The 18400-nt window shown below is 27.9% G+C and overlaps 2 protein-coding genes across 3 annotated transcripts in view; one reads left to right on the forward strand and one right to left on the reverse strand.

The window, feature by feature from the left end:
• Nucleotides 1–622, forward strand: part of LOC117176819 (histone-lysine N-methyltransferase eggless) — a 20370-nt gene extending 19748 nt beyond the window's left edge. Inside the window, exon 14 of the mRNA XM_033367140.1 lies at nucleotides 164–622. Within this exon, the coding sequence (XP_033223031.1) occupies nucleotides 164–370 (207 nt within the window). The 3' untranslated portion in view covers nucleotides 371–622. The remainder of the gene's footprint in view (nucleotides 1–163) is intronic.
• A 2550-nt stretch (nucleotides 623–3172) lies between these two features.
• On the reverse strand, nucleotides 3173–18321 carry LOC117176045 (myotrophin). 2 transcript variants are annotated; one of them, XM_033366036.1, is made up of 3 exons: nucleotides 18110–18321; nucleotides 13014–13124; nucleotides 3173–3752 (listed from the first exon to the last, which is right to left on the reverse strand). In XM_033366036.1, exons 1-3 carry the CDS (start codon nucleotides 18203–18205, stop codon nucleotides 3561–3563), a joined length of 399 nt encoding a protein of 132 aa, XP_033221927.1. In that variant the 5' UTR covers nucleotides 18206–18321; the 3' UTR covers nucleotides 3173–3560. The 2 variants fall into 2 exon arrangements, with proteins under 2 accessions (XP_033221927.1, XP_033221928.1); XM_033366037.1 differs by lacking the exon at nucleotides 18110–18321 and adding an exon at nucleotides 14376–14625.
• Nucleotides 18322–18400: the final 79 nt, after the last annotated feature.

Below are 18400 nucleotides of genomic sequence, written 5' to 3' on the forward strand. Positions count from 1 at the left end.
ATATGCTAGTTGTTTATTATATGTTAAATATAATAAATAATTAATATTAACATTGCAAACAAACCAATTCGCACCAGTGTACCGTTTACGGGTTAAATTATTTTCAACTCGTTCCTTTTCCATTTACTTAAATGCACTCGAAAATTTTTAATAATTCTTTCAGCATTCCTGCGACCCAAACGTTTTTGTGCAGAACGTCTTCGTGGACACTCACGATGTTCGATTTCCTTGGGTGGCATTCTTCGCTCTTCGATATATAAGAGCTGGTCAAGAATTAACTTGGAATTACAGTTACGACGTGGGCAGCATTCCGGGAAAAATAATTATCTGCAAATGCGGAGCTTCGAATTGCAGGGGTCGTCTTCTATAAGTTCTATTTGATGTGAACTAAATCTTATAAAAAAAAACTGTCAAGAATCAAGAGTGAATTTAAAAAATATTGTCATCAAGGTAAACTGCCTCTAACAAATTATTGCAGATAAGCTTGTGTGTAGATATAGGCGATGGAGTAATTTGTTCCTTTATTTATTATTCAAAGATCAGTAAAATGAACCAGTTTTATAATAAACTATAGAAGGAAAATCACGATTTAAAAAATATTCAATAAATAATAAGAAATGTAGATGTGTAGCTTTTTGGAAACCTTTATAGAGAACATTTTTGCGTTCATAGGGTAACAAATTCGGAATAAATTCATACAAGATTTCAAATGAATTGGAAAAAATTTTAATCCCAAGAATTCCATTGATTTCCATAAAATTAGAATGGATTAAGAGGACTTAAAGAGACACGAGAAGAATTCTATAAAATTCATAAAATTTCAAGGTGAATTAAGAAAAGATTAAATGGATTGTTCAAAAATTAAAAAAAAAACTTCATTGAATCCAGTAAGTTTGAAACGAGCTTAGACAAATACAAGGATATTTAAAAGAGTTTGATAAAATGCCTAAGAACTCAAGGTAAAGTTAAAACAATTTATGATCAATTGAATAAAAACTAAAAAACTTCATTGAATTAAATAGAGTTGAGCGAATTTAAAAGAATGGAAGTAAATTACAAAATTTAGTCTCTGAAACTCTACTAATTTATAACCGAAGAAGTGACTGGGCGTAATTTAAAGTCAAATAGTTTTTGAGCCGAGTGAAAAAAATGTGTGGGTTGACATCCGAAAAAAGGGGAAAAAAATTGAAATCTGTTAATTTCTTCTGTTTCCTTTTTTGATTTAAAAATTGCAAAAATTTCCCTATTGCTTCGACAACTATGGCGAATTGTTTCCATGTACATTTTTTGCTATTAAACAATAATAATAAAGTATAAATTAAAGAGCATGTTTTGCTCAATTTAAGATTTTTTGAAAATGGCCAAAAAACGTGTTTTCTTATTGACTCCTATGCACATATTGTAAAAGAAGTTTAATATTTCGAACCTGAAGTTTCTTCAGATTGAATCAAAGTAACAAGCTAGTATTTTGTTTTTTCGAAAAAAAAATTTTTTAGTGTTGTTTCAATAGTTAAAAAGAGGTCAATTTTACATTTGAGCGATTTTGACGAATTTCTAAGATAACACAATTTTTGTTGAAAAAACATTCTTCTTTTAAATGTGTGCATAGGACGCAATCAAAAAACATGTTTTTTTCGCCATTTAAAAAAAATTATGAATTAAGAAAAATTTGTTTCAAAAACAAATTTGTATCAAAAACTGAACATAGAACAAATTTGACTTAATTTTTTAAACAATAGATGTGTATAATAAAATAAAGTATAATAAAATAGAGAACAGAAAATATTAACTGGATTCAAATTTTTTTACTTTTTTCGGATTTCAAAAAACAAATTTTGTTCATTACAGTAAAATTTGAGTGAATTTAGATCAATTGAACGAAAATTACAAAAATCAGATAAAATTCATAAGAAAATGAAGCTGAATTAAAAAAGCAATCAAGTGAATTGAAAACAATTGAAAAAATATGAAAGAAATGCATTGAATTGAGTAGAATTTAAAAGAATTCAGGACAAATTAATAAAAATTCAAGACGAATTCCAAAACTCTTTAATCTTTGAAACGTACACTACGCAAACCCTAATTTATTGTGAATAAATTCTTTGAAATATATTGAAATATGAAAATCCCTTAAAATTATGAAAACCCTTAGAAATTCCTTGAAATTACTTAAATCTCTTGAAAATGCATTGGAATCTTTTAAAATACCCTAAAATATTTAAAAGTCTTTGAAATCTCTTCAAACTATTGCAAAAAATATGAAGAATTTAGGGAATTTTTTTTAATTCCCTAAAATATTTTGTATCTTTTGATATCTTTCGAAACCCCTTGAAACTTAGCAAGTTCTTGAAAACGTCTAGGAATCTTGAACAAAACCCTAAAATATTGGAAACCCTTTAATAATTTTATCAATTGATCCTCAGAATCAATCAAATAAAAACGGTTAAAAATAAAAATAAAATAAAAAATCCATTGAATTCAGAAGAATTGAAGTGAATTAAAAAACTTCAAATTAATTTAAAAGAATTCGTAAGAATTCAGAGTAAATTTGAAAAATAATTTCAAATCTTTGAAACCCTAGGAAATAACTCACTTATGTAACTCACTCCTGTGAAAATTTTAAAATCATAACAGCTTATAGGTTCTATAAAATCGTTCCATATCTTCCGAAATTCGAGAAAATTATATTATCCTAAAATATTTCAAACGCTTTGAAATCCCTAAAATCTTAAAAATCCTTTCAAATTATTGAAATCTATCAAAAATTTCTCGGAATCTTCCAAACTACTCTGAAATATTCTAAAAGAATAGACGACAATTCAGAAATCGGTATAGACCTGAATTGAATAGTGATTTAACCCACGAGTTAATTTATTGAAAAAAGTGATTAATGTGTGGCAGCCCTGATTATTTTTTAGAGTTAATTCTTGCAGAAATTCCCTGATTTTTGCTATTTTTTCAAAGTGCCTAACTCTGGGTAGCTTTAATAAATAAATTCTAAATAAATTCTAAAGACACCATTTGCTTATCATTAAACTAAATATAATGACACTTCGGGGGCCCCACGCGAAATTTTAATTTCGACTCCACTTATATGTGAAAATGTACCACGGTGAGAACCCGGATGCGTAAACAAGGACTATAATAAGCTTAAAAAAATGCAGAGCAGGTATTTTTTGTACTAAATATATTAATAAAACAAAAACTTAGACATCTTGGATGTAAATTACACATCGAGGAGTGTCTTTTTTTTCTAAAAAATGAGTCGGAAAACATTAGATTCTAGTTGTAAAAGAACTAAAAACATGTTGAACTTATCGATAGGTATCGCGAGAAAATTTGCGATTCTAGGCGGACATTTTTTAGGTCGCGTTACTCGAAGCGTGAATATTTTCTTGTATTGTTATCATTACTGATATAAACCTACTTTATAGCTTCGTACCCTTATGTAAGTTACATAAATATATAGAAGTCTGATAGAATGCACTGAATTTATAACGAAGCTACGGCATCCTATAAGGAACATTAAAGTACCTATTTAAACAACAGAATCGTAACTTTTAAAGAGTTTTAGTTTTGTAAAACTCAAGGAGCTCCTTAATTTCGACTTTTTCGGCCGCGTCCAAGTAACTTGTGCCATCAGGTGTCACTCCGTTGGGTCTCGCTCCTTTTTCCAACAGAAGCTTCACACAACTCGTGTGGCCTTCCCATATTGCTGCCAAAAGAGTTGTGATTCCATGCTTGTCTCTCACCTGTGAAAATTACAGCAAAAAAGTGCTTTCAGTTTTTTACATTCTCATCAGAGAAGGTATTAGATATGTGTAAAATTTGACCCCCCGCCCCAGTTGTTATCAAATGTCCACGTTTTGAGACCCTCTGGAACCGAAAGACAGGTTTTTAAGAATGTGTCTGTCTGTATGCCTGTATGTATGTTTGTCTGTCTGACTTTCAAAACGATAACTTTCGAAAAAATTAATCTATTAGATTGCCCTTAGGCACACTCGTTTAGTGTCCTAAACTAAAGGTCAAGTTCGTTAGCTAGCCACTTTGGATGAAAATTCAAAAAGTGGGCACATTTTGAATATTTTTTAGACCACTTTTTTGAAAATTCCAAAATTCTCTGTACGGTTATTTATAGTATTCAAAAAGTTGAACAATTTATCCTAATGACTTTTTTTGAAAAATAAAAAATCACCAGAGTTAGAGCATTTTCAAAATCCAAAGAAACAAATTAAAATGAACATTTTAAGCCAAACAACGCATGATACGAAAAAAAGTCAAGAGAAGAAAAACTTTGATTTTCGAAATCCCTACAAGATCATGATAACAATTTTTTTAATTTGGTCGAAAAGTTGAAAATTCCAAATTTGATCCTACAAAAAAAAATAAAAATCCACAAATTCCATTTTTTGGTTAAACTATGCAAGATACAAAAAAAAATGAAAAAGCTCAAATTACACGCACTGAAAAAAAAACTACAAATTCATGATGAATCACTTTTTGACACAAGTTGCGAAAAAATAAACAAACTAAATGTGTGGAAGACGGTACTCGGTACAGTAAAATGGATGATAAAAAAATCGTTTGCCTAAATAAGATCTAAAATTTTGATTTTTACATTTTTTTGATAGGGCACGCGCTTTTTACATGTACACTATAGTGAGAAGGTATTGGTTTCATACGAAAAATGACTTTCGCGGATTCCATCAAATATCGACGTTTTGAGATTTCCTGAGAAGGAACAAAATGTTTTCAGGTTGGTATCTGTCTGTCGTTGTCGTATGTATACTGGATGTCTTTGGACCGACTAATTGAATCGAAATGGGCTTTGGCACACAGGTTTAGGGGCCAAAGATGTTAAAATTCCACGTACGGCTATTTATAGCACACGAAAATGTTAACAATTTATCTTGATGGATTTTTTTGATAACAAGAAAATTATCACAGTTATGGCTTTTTCAAAATACAAAATGAAAATGAAAATTCTAAGCCAATCAACGCACGATATAAAAAAAAGGTAAGAAAAGGAAAACGTTACTTTTTGAAAAACCTACAAGGTCATCATAACAGGTTTTATAATTTTAAAAAAATCGAAAATTCATCTTTTAATCGCACAAAAATACTGAATTATTACATTCTCATCATAATAAGAAGGTATTGTTTTATGGGAAAACTGACTCTCGCGGATTTCTTGAAATTTTCACTTTTCGAGAATCCCTAATTCCCAAAGAAACCGGTATTACGATGACATCTGTCTGTCGGCCTTGTCATTATCGTCGTTGTCGTTGTAGTCTGTAAACACAGTAACATTTGAAGTAATTATTTTATTGAATTTCCCTTTGACACACTTTATAAGGATATGAAAAGAAAGGACGATTTCGTCAGCCAGCTATTTTAAATAAAAATGCAATAGTTTGGAGCATTTTCAAAAATTTTAAGACCACTTTTTTAAGATTTGAAATTTTCATATAGTGCTGTTTATAGTGCAAAAAAATATGAACAATTTATCTTAATGACTTTTTTTGATAACAAAAAAATTACCAGAGTTAAAGCGTTTCCAAACTTAAAAAATAATAATAATAACGAAAATGACTATTATATGTCATTCAACGAACCACATGAAAAAAGTCAACAAAGGAAAAATATTAGTTTTTAAAGACCTACACGAGTATCATAACAACTTTTTAAATTTTGTTAAAAAATCGAAAATTCAAATTTTTGTCGCACAAAAATGATTTATTATTATATTCTCATCATAATGAGAAGGCATTAGTTTTATGTGAAAACTTTCTATCGCTAAATAATCTGAATAAATGTATTATAACTTTGATACAGAAGTGTTAAATATAATATAGAAAAGTTAACATTTTGGACAAAATCGAGTACGAAGCACGAGATACGTGATGAGAATGTCTTCGTTAAAGCCAAAGAAGCTTTAACAAAAGAGAATTCACAATCACCAAATTACAGTTGTCGATGTTTGGTTCGTTAATCTTAAAAGTCTGTGCACAAATGTGGGACAGATACAAAGACTGAGCGCAAAGGGCGAGACAAATACACCTTCGAGCGCGAAGATTTTTCGAGCGGGCAGATTTTTTAAATTATGTTTTGATTAAAATAACGGTAAGCTGAAAACCTTTCTACTTTCTATAATTCTTTAATTTTAAACCGTGAAATAAAAAATTCATTAAATTGAAATAAAGCTGTCTAAATGTAAACAATACTAAAATTAAAGTTCAAATTTGGTACTTTATGTAATAAAAGAATTAACAGCTCAAAATAGGGAAAATATGGCGATTTCGCATGAAAATAGGGAAATAAATTCTTCTAAATAAAGTTAATGTATAGATACGTACCATATTGAATTAAACGAGAAACTCATTTAAAGTCGAAATATATTAAATTTTAAAACAAAATAGTTGAATGTTCAAGCCAAAAAGATTAATTTTTTACGACAAGAGATGAGTTTTTAATAGAAAACTTGAGTTTTCAAGCTAAAAAGTCGAATGTTTTAGAAAGCAGTTTACTCTTAAGACCAAAAAAATAAATTTTCAATATAAAACGTCATTTTAAACTATAAATGATTTATTTTTGAAATTACTTTTTAGCCAAACAGTTCTATTTACACCCAAACAACAGTTGAACATTAAAGCAAGAGACGAATTTTCTACCAAATAGTTCAAATTTGAACACACAAAGAAGAATTTTCATCAAAAGATCCAATTTTCAAACAAAAAAGATTAAATTTTCAACCAAATAGCTGAATGTCAAGCGAAAAAGACGAACTTTAAGCCAAAAAAAAAACGAATTTTGCTGAAGACAGTTCAAATTTCAATCCGAAAAGTTGAATATGCAACAAAAATATTAATTTTCAACGAAGAAAGATTAATTTTGAACAAAGAAGAAGACTACTCTACCAAAAAAGGTGAATTTTCAATCCAAAAATATGAACTTTCAATACAAATTGACGAATTTTTTTCCCAAACAGACAACAGGATACTTGAATTATTAACAAAATAATTAAGTTTTCAATAAACCAGTTGAATTTTTAATCAAATAGTCACATTTTCAACCACGAAGATTCGTTATTTTACCAAAAGACGCATTTTCAAAGAAATATATGGATATTTAAACACATTGTTGCATTTTTAATTTTTAAATATTTATTTTTCTAGAAAAAAAATCATTTTTCACAAAATACATGAATTTTTAACCAAATAGTTTAATTTTCAACTAAATATTGCAAGTTTTAATCAAAAATGGAATAATCAAATTTTCAGTTTAAAAACATTAATTTTGAACAACAAAAAAATGAAGTTTTAACCAAAAGTATAGGGCTTCAAATGAAATTAAATTAATTTTTAACAAAAGAGTTGAACTTTTAACTAACCACTTGAATTTTTAATATTAAGTAGTTAGATTTCTTACAAAAAATAGATGATTCTGATTCCTATCTTTCACTCCATGCAAAGGAAACAAGTGGGTCATGGATTTCCTTTATTTTTGATTATTGTGCAGGATTTGGACATTCTTAGTCTCGATTTTTAAAATGAAAATTGTTTAAAGAATTAATAATTCTTGAAAAATTGCAAAACACCATAGAAAACGATCATCGCGAAAGACATTCTCAGTTATTTCTGCAAAAAATTAAGCCTATTCATTGAAAAAAAGCTAAACTCTACATTTTTACATAAATTGTTTAGATAATTAATAATTCTTATAAATTTGCAAAGTGTCATATAAAAGAGTCACCGGGAAAATACTCTTAGTTGATTCTGTGAAAAAAATTAGGCGTATTCTTTAAAGAATATAACGATACTCTGAATTCATGTATGAAAATTGTTTAAATAAGCAATAATTCTGATTTTTTCCCCTGATTTCCCCTGAATTTGATTCTCTGAAAAAATTGAGCTAATTCGTTTGAAAAAAAGCCAAACTATGAATTGGCTTATAAAAATAGTGTCAAGAATTACTAAACATCATCTATTTTTAATTAATAGTAATAAAACTTTAATTGCTCTCGCATTATATTCCAAAACTCTGGATTTTAATGATCTAAACATGCCTAATCCCAAAAATAATTCGCACAGATATAAAACCTTCTTTGATAAATCTAAAAATTTGTATAAAAAAGGATACTTCTGAAGAGTTAAAAAATGTCAAATTTATTATACAAAATCCATATACACAAATCTTTCCGAAATTTCAAAAGATTTCGTTTGCAAAAAACGGTACTGAATATTTTGGTATTTACGAACATTTTGTACTATAAATAAACTATGACTAATACTTATGACTAACGTTAAGTCTAAGATTAATTTTTCAGAATATAATTCACAATGAAATTTAAATTCTTCTTTTTAAAAGGAGCGTGAAATGAATGCTATGTATACCGAAATATTATTTTTGAAGGGTACCCATCACGAAAACAATTCTGGGCAGAAAATTGGGTCAGTTACATAGTCCAGGTATTTCGTTGAAATAATAAGTGAAATTCCCGAAAAAATCCTACTTCCAATGTTTTTATTGAGAAAGTTCCGATAAGGTGTCACTTTTGACATATCAAAAATGCTAGAACAGACCAATTGCCAAACGCGGTTTTTTTTACACAGTTCCAAACGTTACATTTGCGTGGACGGATAATTCCCATTGCAATTTAGAGCAAAATGTTCAACAGAGAAAAGAAAGAGGACACAATTATGAGAAAATTTGTTTAGAAAAATAATCCGCTATCTTCCATAGGTTTCGAGTTATGATACTTAGAAAAATCCCCCTTTTTTTTTGTCAGCGAAAAATCACTATTTTAAAAAAAACAGTGAGTACCTTCGTACCTAATTACTCCGCTGGAAAGTGTTCCACAGGTGAGTGAAAGTTCACTCAATTATCTGTAATTACAAAAAAAGAACAATGTCCCACCTATAGTAGGTCATAAGTTATGATCTCTTAAAGTTGACCATTTTTGCCTATTTTTACGAGCAAATAAGTGGAGTTCAGTTTTGTTCAATATAAATCGTGTCAGTTTTAGTTTGCGTTAATGATGCTAGAGGATAAAATAGATTGTTTATAACAATATATAGTCATAACCACTTTTGAGTACTTTCTGCGTACTTTTCTAGCAAAACAGTAATTATAATTGATTACAAATGTGGTATATACTGTTCATCAGAAAACAACCAGTTTTTAATAATTGTTATTACAAGATATTGTTATAAACAATTACTAAAAAACTATTTGCTTACTGCAAAGAGATACATATCACATTTTTAATCAATTATAGTTACTTTCTTTATCACAAAACTACTCAAAAAGTACTCAACAGTGGTTATAAAAATATTTTATTATACACAATTATTAATAAAACATCATTGTTTATTGATAAAAAAGAAATCATACATTTTCAACTAATTACAATCACTTTTTTACCACGAAAATACTAAAAAGGCCAAAAATTAATCATAAGTGGTGATAGAAGCTTTTATTATAAACAATTAATTATGTTTTAATGGTAAAAGACGTATTATACATGATAAATGAATTATTTACACTTATTGGAGACAAAGTTTTCGAAATACGACCGTATTTCTACCTCACGGCACGCTCAGGTGCCTCTATAGTCTATGGCCTATGCAGGAAGAGTGCACTTTCCAAGGTCATATCTCGTGACCTATTAGGGCTAGAACCCTTTTTTTTAACTCACGCCAAGTTGACTCCAGTTTCATTTAATCTTAAGTAATTTTATCGCGGAATGCACAGGAAACAAGATAATTTCCACACAAAAAAAACAAATTCTCTGTTTTTAGTCAAAAATGCACCAAAAAAATGTTGAAACCTTGTAATTCCCAAAATAATATGTCTAAAATACCTCTTTTTTTAGATCTACGCAGATTTTCGTAGACACTATTTTATCCTCTGACATCATTAACGCAAACTAAAACGGGATATTGTTCTTTTTTTATAATTACAGAGAATTGAGTCAAATTTCACTCACCTGTGGAACACTTTTCAGTGGAGTAATTAGGTGCGAAGCTACAAAGTGTTTTTGGAAACTTAGTGATTTTTCACTGAGAATCCAAAAAAATGAGGATTTTTCTATGTATTATAACTCGAAACCTATGAAAGATAGCGGATTATTTTTTCAATCAATTTTTATCATAATTTTTTCCTTTCTTCTTTCTGTTGAACATTTTGTTCTAAATTGCAATGGGAATTATCCGTCCACGCAAATGTAACTTTTGGAATTGTATAAAAAAAACCGGATTTAACAATTGATCTGTTCCAGCATTTTTGATATGCACGCCACCTGGTGAAAAAAATTCAAATTAGAAAGAATAGGCACGATTCCAGTCGTCTATTATTCGTATTATTGGCAAAATATGGATAAAATTTGGCGCGACATACATTAATTAAAGTTTATTTAAGCTTACAATGCATTAAAACTCATGTGAAATAATGAAATAATTTTATTTTTAAAAAAACCTATTTCACAAAAAAAAATTTATGCAAAAATTAAAATACATGTTTAAAACTGTACCTACTCTTTCTAGTTCCATTTTTCGGCACCATGTGGCGAAATTCGTAGACCACCATTCCCAATACATAGCTTTATTTTAACGCTCGTTTTTAAAAGAAGACTTTTCATTCCTTTGTCAATTATATTTTGAAAAATGAATCTTAGACTTAACGTTAGTCATAAATATTAGTCACAGTTTATTTATAGCTCAAAATGTTCGTAAGTGTCAAAATATTCAGTATCGTTTTTGGGAAACGAAAGCTTTTGAAATTTCGGAAAGATTTGTGTATTTGGATTTTATATAATAAATTTGACATTTCTCAACTCTTCAGAAGTACCCTTTTTTATACAAATGTTTAGATTTATCAAAGAAGGTTTTATATCTTTGCTAATTATTGTTGGGATTAGACTTGTTTAACTTATTAAAATCCGGAATTTTGGTATACAGGGTGATTTTTTAAACTTGAAACTTTTGAATCATAATATTTTTACATAGAGTGCCTATTTTTCGAGATATTTCAAAATTTCAAGTTAAAAAAATCACCCTGTATAATCCGAGAGCAATTAAAGTTTTATTACTATTAATTAAAAATCGATTCTGCTTAGTAATTCTTAAAACTATTTTTGTAAGCAAATTCACAGTTTGGCTTTTTTTCAAACGAATTAGCTCAATTTTTTCAGAGAATCAAATTCAGGGGAAATCAGGGAAAAAATTCAGAATTATTGATTATTTAAACTATTTTCATACAAGAATTCAGAGTTTCGCTATATTTTTAAAAGAATACGCCTAATTTTTTTCACAGAATCAACTAAGAGTATTTTCCCGGTGACTCTTTCATATGGCACTTTGCACATTCATAAGAGTTATTGATTATCCAATCAATTTCTATAAAAAAATGAAGAGTTTAGCTTTTTTCAATGAATAGGCTAATTTTTTTACAGAAATAACTGAGAATGTCTTTGGCGATGGGCGTTTTCTATGGTGTTTGGCAAATTCACAAGAATTATTAATTATTTCAACAATTTTCATTTAAAAAATCAAGACTAAGAATGTTCAAACCCTGCACAATAACCAAAAATAAAGGAAATTCATTATCCACTTGTTTCCTTTGCATGGAATGAAACTGCTAAACTACCAGATGTACTTCTCACACTAAAAATTAAATCATTTCGACAAATATTCATTAACGTGAATGAGGTACCGATTTTTGGGCCTTATTTTCAAACATTTGTAACTTTTTTCCTGATGGACGAAACAAAATTTCACTCAAAATATTGTTGATACATTTGTTTTGCCATTTTTCAGAATTTAACTGCCAATCTGAAAACTGAGGGTTTTTCGGAAAAATTTTCATAATTAATTCTGTGATAAAATTAGTTAAAAATTTAATATCATCACAAACTTAGATTCATACATTCAATTATGTGTAAGTACACGCAGGAGCAATAAGTTCTATAATTATTTTTTGAGTTATGTTGCACGGTCAATGAATTCTAAAACGCATAGACTTACAAGCTTAAAATGTCCTAGCACCCATCTACGTAAATGACCCATTTTTTGAACATTTTAATTAAAATCAGTTAATTTTTGTGTTAAAAGTGTCATCTAATAGGGCTATAACTAGCTTCATTTTCAAACCGATAAGAACATTTTTTTGGGGGCTTCTTATGAAAACAAAATGCTGGAGTTTAAATAATTCGTTGAAATAAATCATTTTTCAAGAAAAGAGATGAATTTTCAACTAAAATGAGGAATATTCATATGCAATAGTTGAATTTTCAGTAAAAAAATGATTTTCAACATAAAACAACGAATTTTGAACAAAATAATTAAATTTTCAATCAAAGAGATGAATTTTCAACTAAAATGAATAATCTCTAATAAAAAAATGAATTTTGAGTAAAGCATAAGTTTAACTTTTAACAAAGTAGTTGAATTTCCAAACAAAAAAATAAATTCGTAACCAAGAACAGTTGAATTTAAGCAGATCTTGTAAATCAAAATGATGAATCTTGAACTGCAATACTTCAAATTTTCGGTTAAAATATACATTTTCAATCAAGAAGAAACGAACTTTCCACAAAATAGTTAAATGTTCAATCAAAGAGATGAATTTTCAACTAAAATAAAGAATTTCTCCAAAAAATTACTTTTGAGCAAAGTATAAGTTTAACTCTTAACCAAGTAGTTCAATTTTCAACCAAAAAAATAAATTCGCAACCAAGAAAAGCTGAATTTAATCGAAAAGACGAATTTTCACTTGAGAAAGGTTTTAATTGAATTTTCAACGCCAAAACAAGAACTTTCAACAAAAATAATTAAATTTTAACCAAAAACTGATGGATTTTCTTATTGGGTTTTATTAATTCAGTTCGCATTTAGGCGAAAAAAACACGAGAAGGGGGAACAGTTCCTTAATAACGGAGGGAAAAAGCGTGTGAAATAAGAAATATATTTTTGTTAATTTGTTATCCTAAAATTGTTTTATAAACCGAAACTTACATTTGCATCGGCACCTTTTTCTAAAAGGTACCTAAGGACATCACTCTGGCCATAATCTGCAGCATAATGTAGTAACGTCCTTCCATTGATTAGTTTATTGACATCCATATCCTGTTAAAATACAAATTCATACACAAAGTGAAATTTTACAATCCTGTTTGGTTCTTTCAGATTTTATAATTCAAAAATTTCCAAATTTTTAAGCTCCAGAGATTAAAAATATAGTTTTGTTTTTTTAAGCTATTAAGCTCATAAAATATTTCACTAATAAATCTCAAACTATTTTATCAATATAAAGAACAAAGAAACAAAACAGCAGTCATAGATATTTATTTTTATTCTTAAATATTTGTTACGTAAAATTAATCTCAACAGTCGCCTATGTTTCAAATGAGTGCTATAATCGAAATAAATAAATCTATTATTAATTTTTGTAAATCTTGAGAGAGGCTTCTGAGAATACTTCAGAAAAAAAAAAACAATTCAGGTTAAAATTGTTTATTTACCAGTATTTATTTAGAGGTTTAGTTTTTGCTTTCTCTTTAGACCTTTAGGTGGTTTTATTCAAAAAATTAATTTAAAAATCATACATTTATTATTGTTATAATAAGAAACGATAGTTTACATTTTAATAAACACCACACAAATAGAATTTTAAAGAATACTACAAAGAATGAAATCAGGTCTTGATTAGGATTAAATAAGAATTGTAACTTTTCTCTTAAGAGAAAGCAAAAACGAAAACTAAATACTGTTAAGTAAACAATTTTAACCTGAATTATTTTTTTTTTCTAAAATATAATAGATCTATTTTTGTCGATTTTCTAAATCATTTTAAAGATTGGCGACTTTTGAGATTGATTATACATAGTGTACATCCTTAGAATATTTGAACAAAGAATTTCAGTGTATCCAAGTATGGAGAAATTTTTCAAGGACACGATTCCTACTTGCAAAGCCAAGGATTTATTTGGCGAACATAAAATTAACAAGTTTGAAAAACTGAAATCTGAAATCTGTAATATGAAGATGAAGACAAATCTCCTTTAGAGAAAAGACAGAAAACTGTCAATTCTTTGAGCCTATCAAATTAATTATTGGAAGAGTAGTGTTGAAGTATCATAGTATTAATACTGAAATAATGATATCAATTAAAAAATAAGCAGAAAGTAATATAAAAAAAACTGCCTCAGCTGTCATTGAATTGACAATTTGTATGCATACGAGATTTAAAAAAAGAGACAAGATGTCTTCACTGGAGTAATAAATTGCTCTTTAATCAACTGACTGTTTGGCACATTTAATGACAAAGAAATGCCCAAATTTCTATAATCCTGAACAAAAAGCGACATTTCGACTTACCTTATTCTCTACAATATCCCGGACCTGATCGAGGTCACCGTTCTTAATTCCCCACACAAGTTCATTCATTTTGATTTCTAGTTAAAAGCAACTTTTCGATAAAACACAAAGACGCACAATAAACGTTTTATCTCGTCAAAATATTGAGCTTTTCTTCCATTAGTTTTGATTATGCCGAAAGTGATGGACTGATGCAAAGATATTCTTTGGCTGGTGGCAGCTGATACGATCAGACTGATAAAATACCAACTTTTTAAAACAAAAATGGCGACCAATGGAGCGTGAAGGTGAAATCGTGTGAAATCAAAACATTGAGTAAAAGTACTTGGTTATGTTTTTATAATGGAAATGAAAATGATCGAAATATAAGAGAAAGGAATGGAACTGAAGTTTAATCGAAAAACTTCCAGATACTTGTTTCGTTATCTTTCAAACCCTTCAAATAAGAGTAAGCTAGATCTAACCTCACTTATTTTGAGTGTAATTGACAATTCTTCGCAATATGAGAAATTTCAGGCATGATTTGTGTTGGAAGACAAATGAGATAAAAAAATTAAAAGGTTTGCAAATGAGATTCAATTTTCATCGTAAAGTTATATGATTTATAGTAATTCTGTCAATTTAATGTTATTAAGTTTGCAGAATTGTATCTTAAATAGAAAATTGTTTCCTGTGTAGATGGCAGCGTGTACTTCCGCTTGGTTCTTAAATTAATAATTTTAAATGTTTGTTTTTTGAAATTGTTCAGTACCTATTTTGAAAGAGTACAATTTTAATTGTTGCTTATTTGAAGATAGTCCAATATTCGGATCTATACATATTTTAAAAGCTATACGGCTTTGACAATATTGAAATTTTAATTTTCAGGCTGCAGTTTGGCAGTACATATTTTCAAATTTTACTTTAAAACTGATGTCTCTTAATACATTTTCTTAATTATAAAGTTTTCAAAAATTGATTTAGAGAAATTGTAAAACTTTTCAAGTAATTATTTAAGAGTACTAACTTTTGTTTTTAAAAGCTACCCTACCGAAAAAAGTAGTTTAATCAAGGATATTCCATTCTTTTTCATTTGCTTAGGATCGCTCGTTTTATGTTTTAATATTTTTATTTGTTTAGTTACAATTTTCACACAAATATTCCTTGTAAAAAATGTAAACGTAAAAGCTGCACAGAAGAAGAATTTAATAAACTATTTGTATTTTTTAGATTCGTGACTGGAATATCCAAGTCAGTCACGAATCGAAGAATACGAAATTTGAAAGTAAGGTCTTTCCTTGTTCGCCTTGTACTTGCACTTTACTTTGTTCTTCGGCCTATCGAATAAGAAGAGATTGTAAATTTGCGTAATTCATAGCCAGATCAATTAGCCGTTAATAGAAAAAAATTCGGAAAAGTTTTTTTTTAATAAAAGTTATAGATCCAATCGCAATATACATTTTAGATTCTGCACACTTTTCCTCGCAGATTTATAGTACATTTTCTCGAAAAATATATTTAAGATAATATATGAGTTTTTAAAAGATCTACAACCTTGATTAAAATCTTATTTGTACATTTTTATTACTGACTGAAATGAACGGATAAAACGTGAAATTTTTATAGTTGATATACGGAGTTTCAAATTAATCGGACGGAGGTATTCTTATTTTGGTTGAAAATAAATTGTTTTAACTGAAAATTAAACGATTCCATCTTTTATTGAAAATTTAACTATTTGGTTAAAAATGTACTTTTTTTTTAATTAAAAGTTTAATTTTTTTATTCAAACTTTGTCATTCTTGGTAAAAATTTAATCTTTTTGGTTACAAATGTAATTGTTAGCTGAAATATCAACTATTACATGCTTCGTTGAGAATTCATCTTTTTTTGTTGAAAAGTCGATTATGGTTTATTTGAACTACTTAGTAAAAAAAATTTTTTTATTAATAATTCATGAGTATAGTTTAAAATTCGATAATTTAGTAAAAAATTTAACTATTTGATTAAGCACTAAACTTTTTGGTAAAAAAAAAATAATATTTTTGGTTTGAAAATTAAACTTTTGTAGATGATTCGTTTTCTTGGCTTCAAAATCAAATCATTTTGTTGAAAATTCATCTGTTGGTTCAAAATTTAACAACTTCGTGTACAATTCATTTTTTTATTATTATTTTTTTTTATCTGAAAATTTAAGTATTCCATGTTTGGTTAAAATTTTATCTTGTATACTGGATACTTTGGAAATTCGTCTTTTTTGATAGAAAATTAATCTTCTTAGTCAAATATTCATCTTCTTGGTTGATGATTTAACAGTTGTGATGAAAATTCATTTTTTTTATTTTTCAAAGTTACTTTTTTTTATCAGAGTTTTTATCTGAAGATTTAACTATTAATTTGGTTATTCAAAAATTCAACTATTTGATAGAAATTCATCTTTTCTGATTGAAAATTATATTTTTTAAATTCATCTTTCCCGATAAAAAAATTCAGTTTTGACTAAAATATTTCACTTTTTAGCTTAAATATTTCAATTTTGTATTGCAAATTCATCATTTATGATAGAAAAGTCACCTTTCTTCCTTACAAATTAACTTTTTTAATAAGAATTCAACTTTCTTCTAAAAAAATGGTCTTTTTGTCTTGAAAATTCAAATATTTGATCAAATTTATATCTTCTTTGTTTACAATTTTGACCATTTGATTGAAAACTTATATTTTTACGCTGAAAATTCAACTATTTTCGTAAAGTCATCGTTTTTAGTAAAAAAAATGTATCTTTCTTTTTTAAAAAGTAACTTTTTTATTAAAAATTCAACTACCTTTTATAAAATTCGTCTTTTTGAGGTAAAAGTGTTACTATTTGCTTAAATATTTAACAATATTTTTGGAAAACTCGTCTCTTTTACTGAAAAGTTCATCTATTTGATTGTTAATGTAACTATTGGGTTCAAAATTAAGTTTTTTGTTTTGAAAATTCGTCCTTTAGTTTTGAAAATGAATTTATTTGGAAAGAAAATATTTTTTGTTTGAAAATTTAACTATTTAGTAATTTTATTGAACATACAATATATTTTGGCTTGAAATCTTAAGAATTGAAAGTGTTTCGTATTGAATTAAGTAGTTCATATACATTAATTTTATTTAAAAGAATTTATAAACGTCATATCTGTCTTTAACGAACAACTGTATTACATTCTGGGGAGGGGCGTGAAAAAATCCCCAAATTTGTGACGTTTATGGATGGCCCATAACTGGATTTAATTTTCTAATTTTAGCAATATAAAAGCAGGTTAAACATTTATAATATTATGATCAACGCGATCAGTAATCTTGAAGTTGCACCTACTTTAAGTTATTCCAGATCTTGCATTAATTGCCAATCCTGATTGTATATAATTTAAATGTTTATTCCTTTTCTCCTGCAAATCGTTATCCTACGATATTTTATTATAAAACAAGCTTGGTTTCTTTGTTCAAGTTCAGATTAAAGAGGTAAAAAAAATGAATAAAGGGAAATAGAATAAAGTATTAAATATAATATATGGGAAAATGCAAAATCTTCAAATATGAAAAAATGATTCATATTGGAAATTTGGAAATCAACCAAAGCTTTCAGTTAAGGATATGCAAATTTGATAGTTTTAGTCGCATGGTGTTGAATTTGTAATGATTCCATTAACTCTGCCATTAACTAGGCGTAATAAAAAAAAATGGATCTAAGAGTAATATTCTTATTTTACTTTTTTTTTTACTTTTACGTCCAATTGCTGGAATTTCCATGTAATTATTGAGCTCTCTCTTGTCCTGGAACTTCCGGTATGGTGGAATACTTCCCGTCGGGATTTCATGGGAAGCTTCAAACTTGAGTACACTGGACATCCACAATGCACAACAGGTCAATTCATACTGTGACACTCATGCATGAATTACTTATTGTTCATTTATTCACCTCGACCCTATTTATTTCCACCATGTTCAACTGTCTGTTCACATTTTTTAATTAAATGTTTCCGCAAGATTTCATGACAGTTGTATTAAGTACG

The sequence above is a fragment of the Belonocnema kinseyi genome, chromosome 7, assembly GCF_010883055.1.
Source record: "Belonocnema kinseyi isolate 2016_QV_RU_SX_M_011 chromosome 7, B_treatae_v1, whole genome shotgun sequence".
NCBI lineage: Eukaryota > Metazoa > Arthropoda > Insecta > Hymenoptera > Cynipidae > Belonocnema > Belonocnema kinseyi.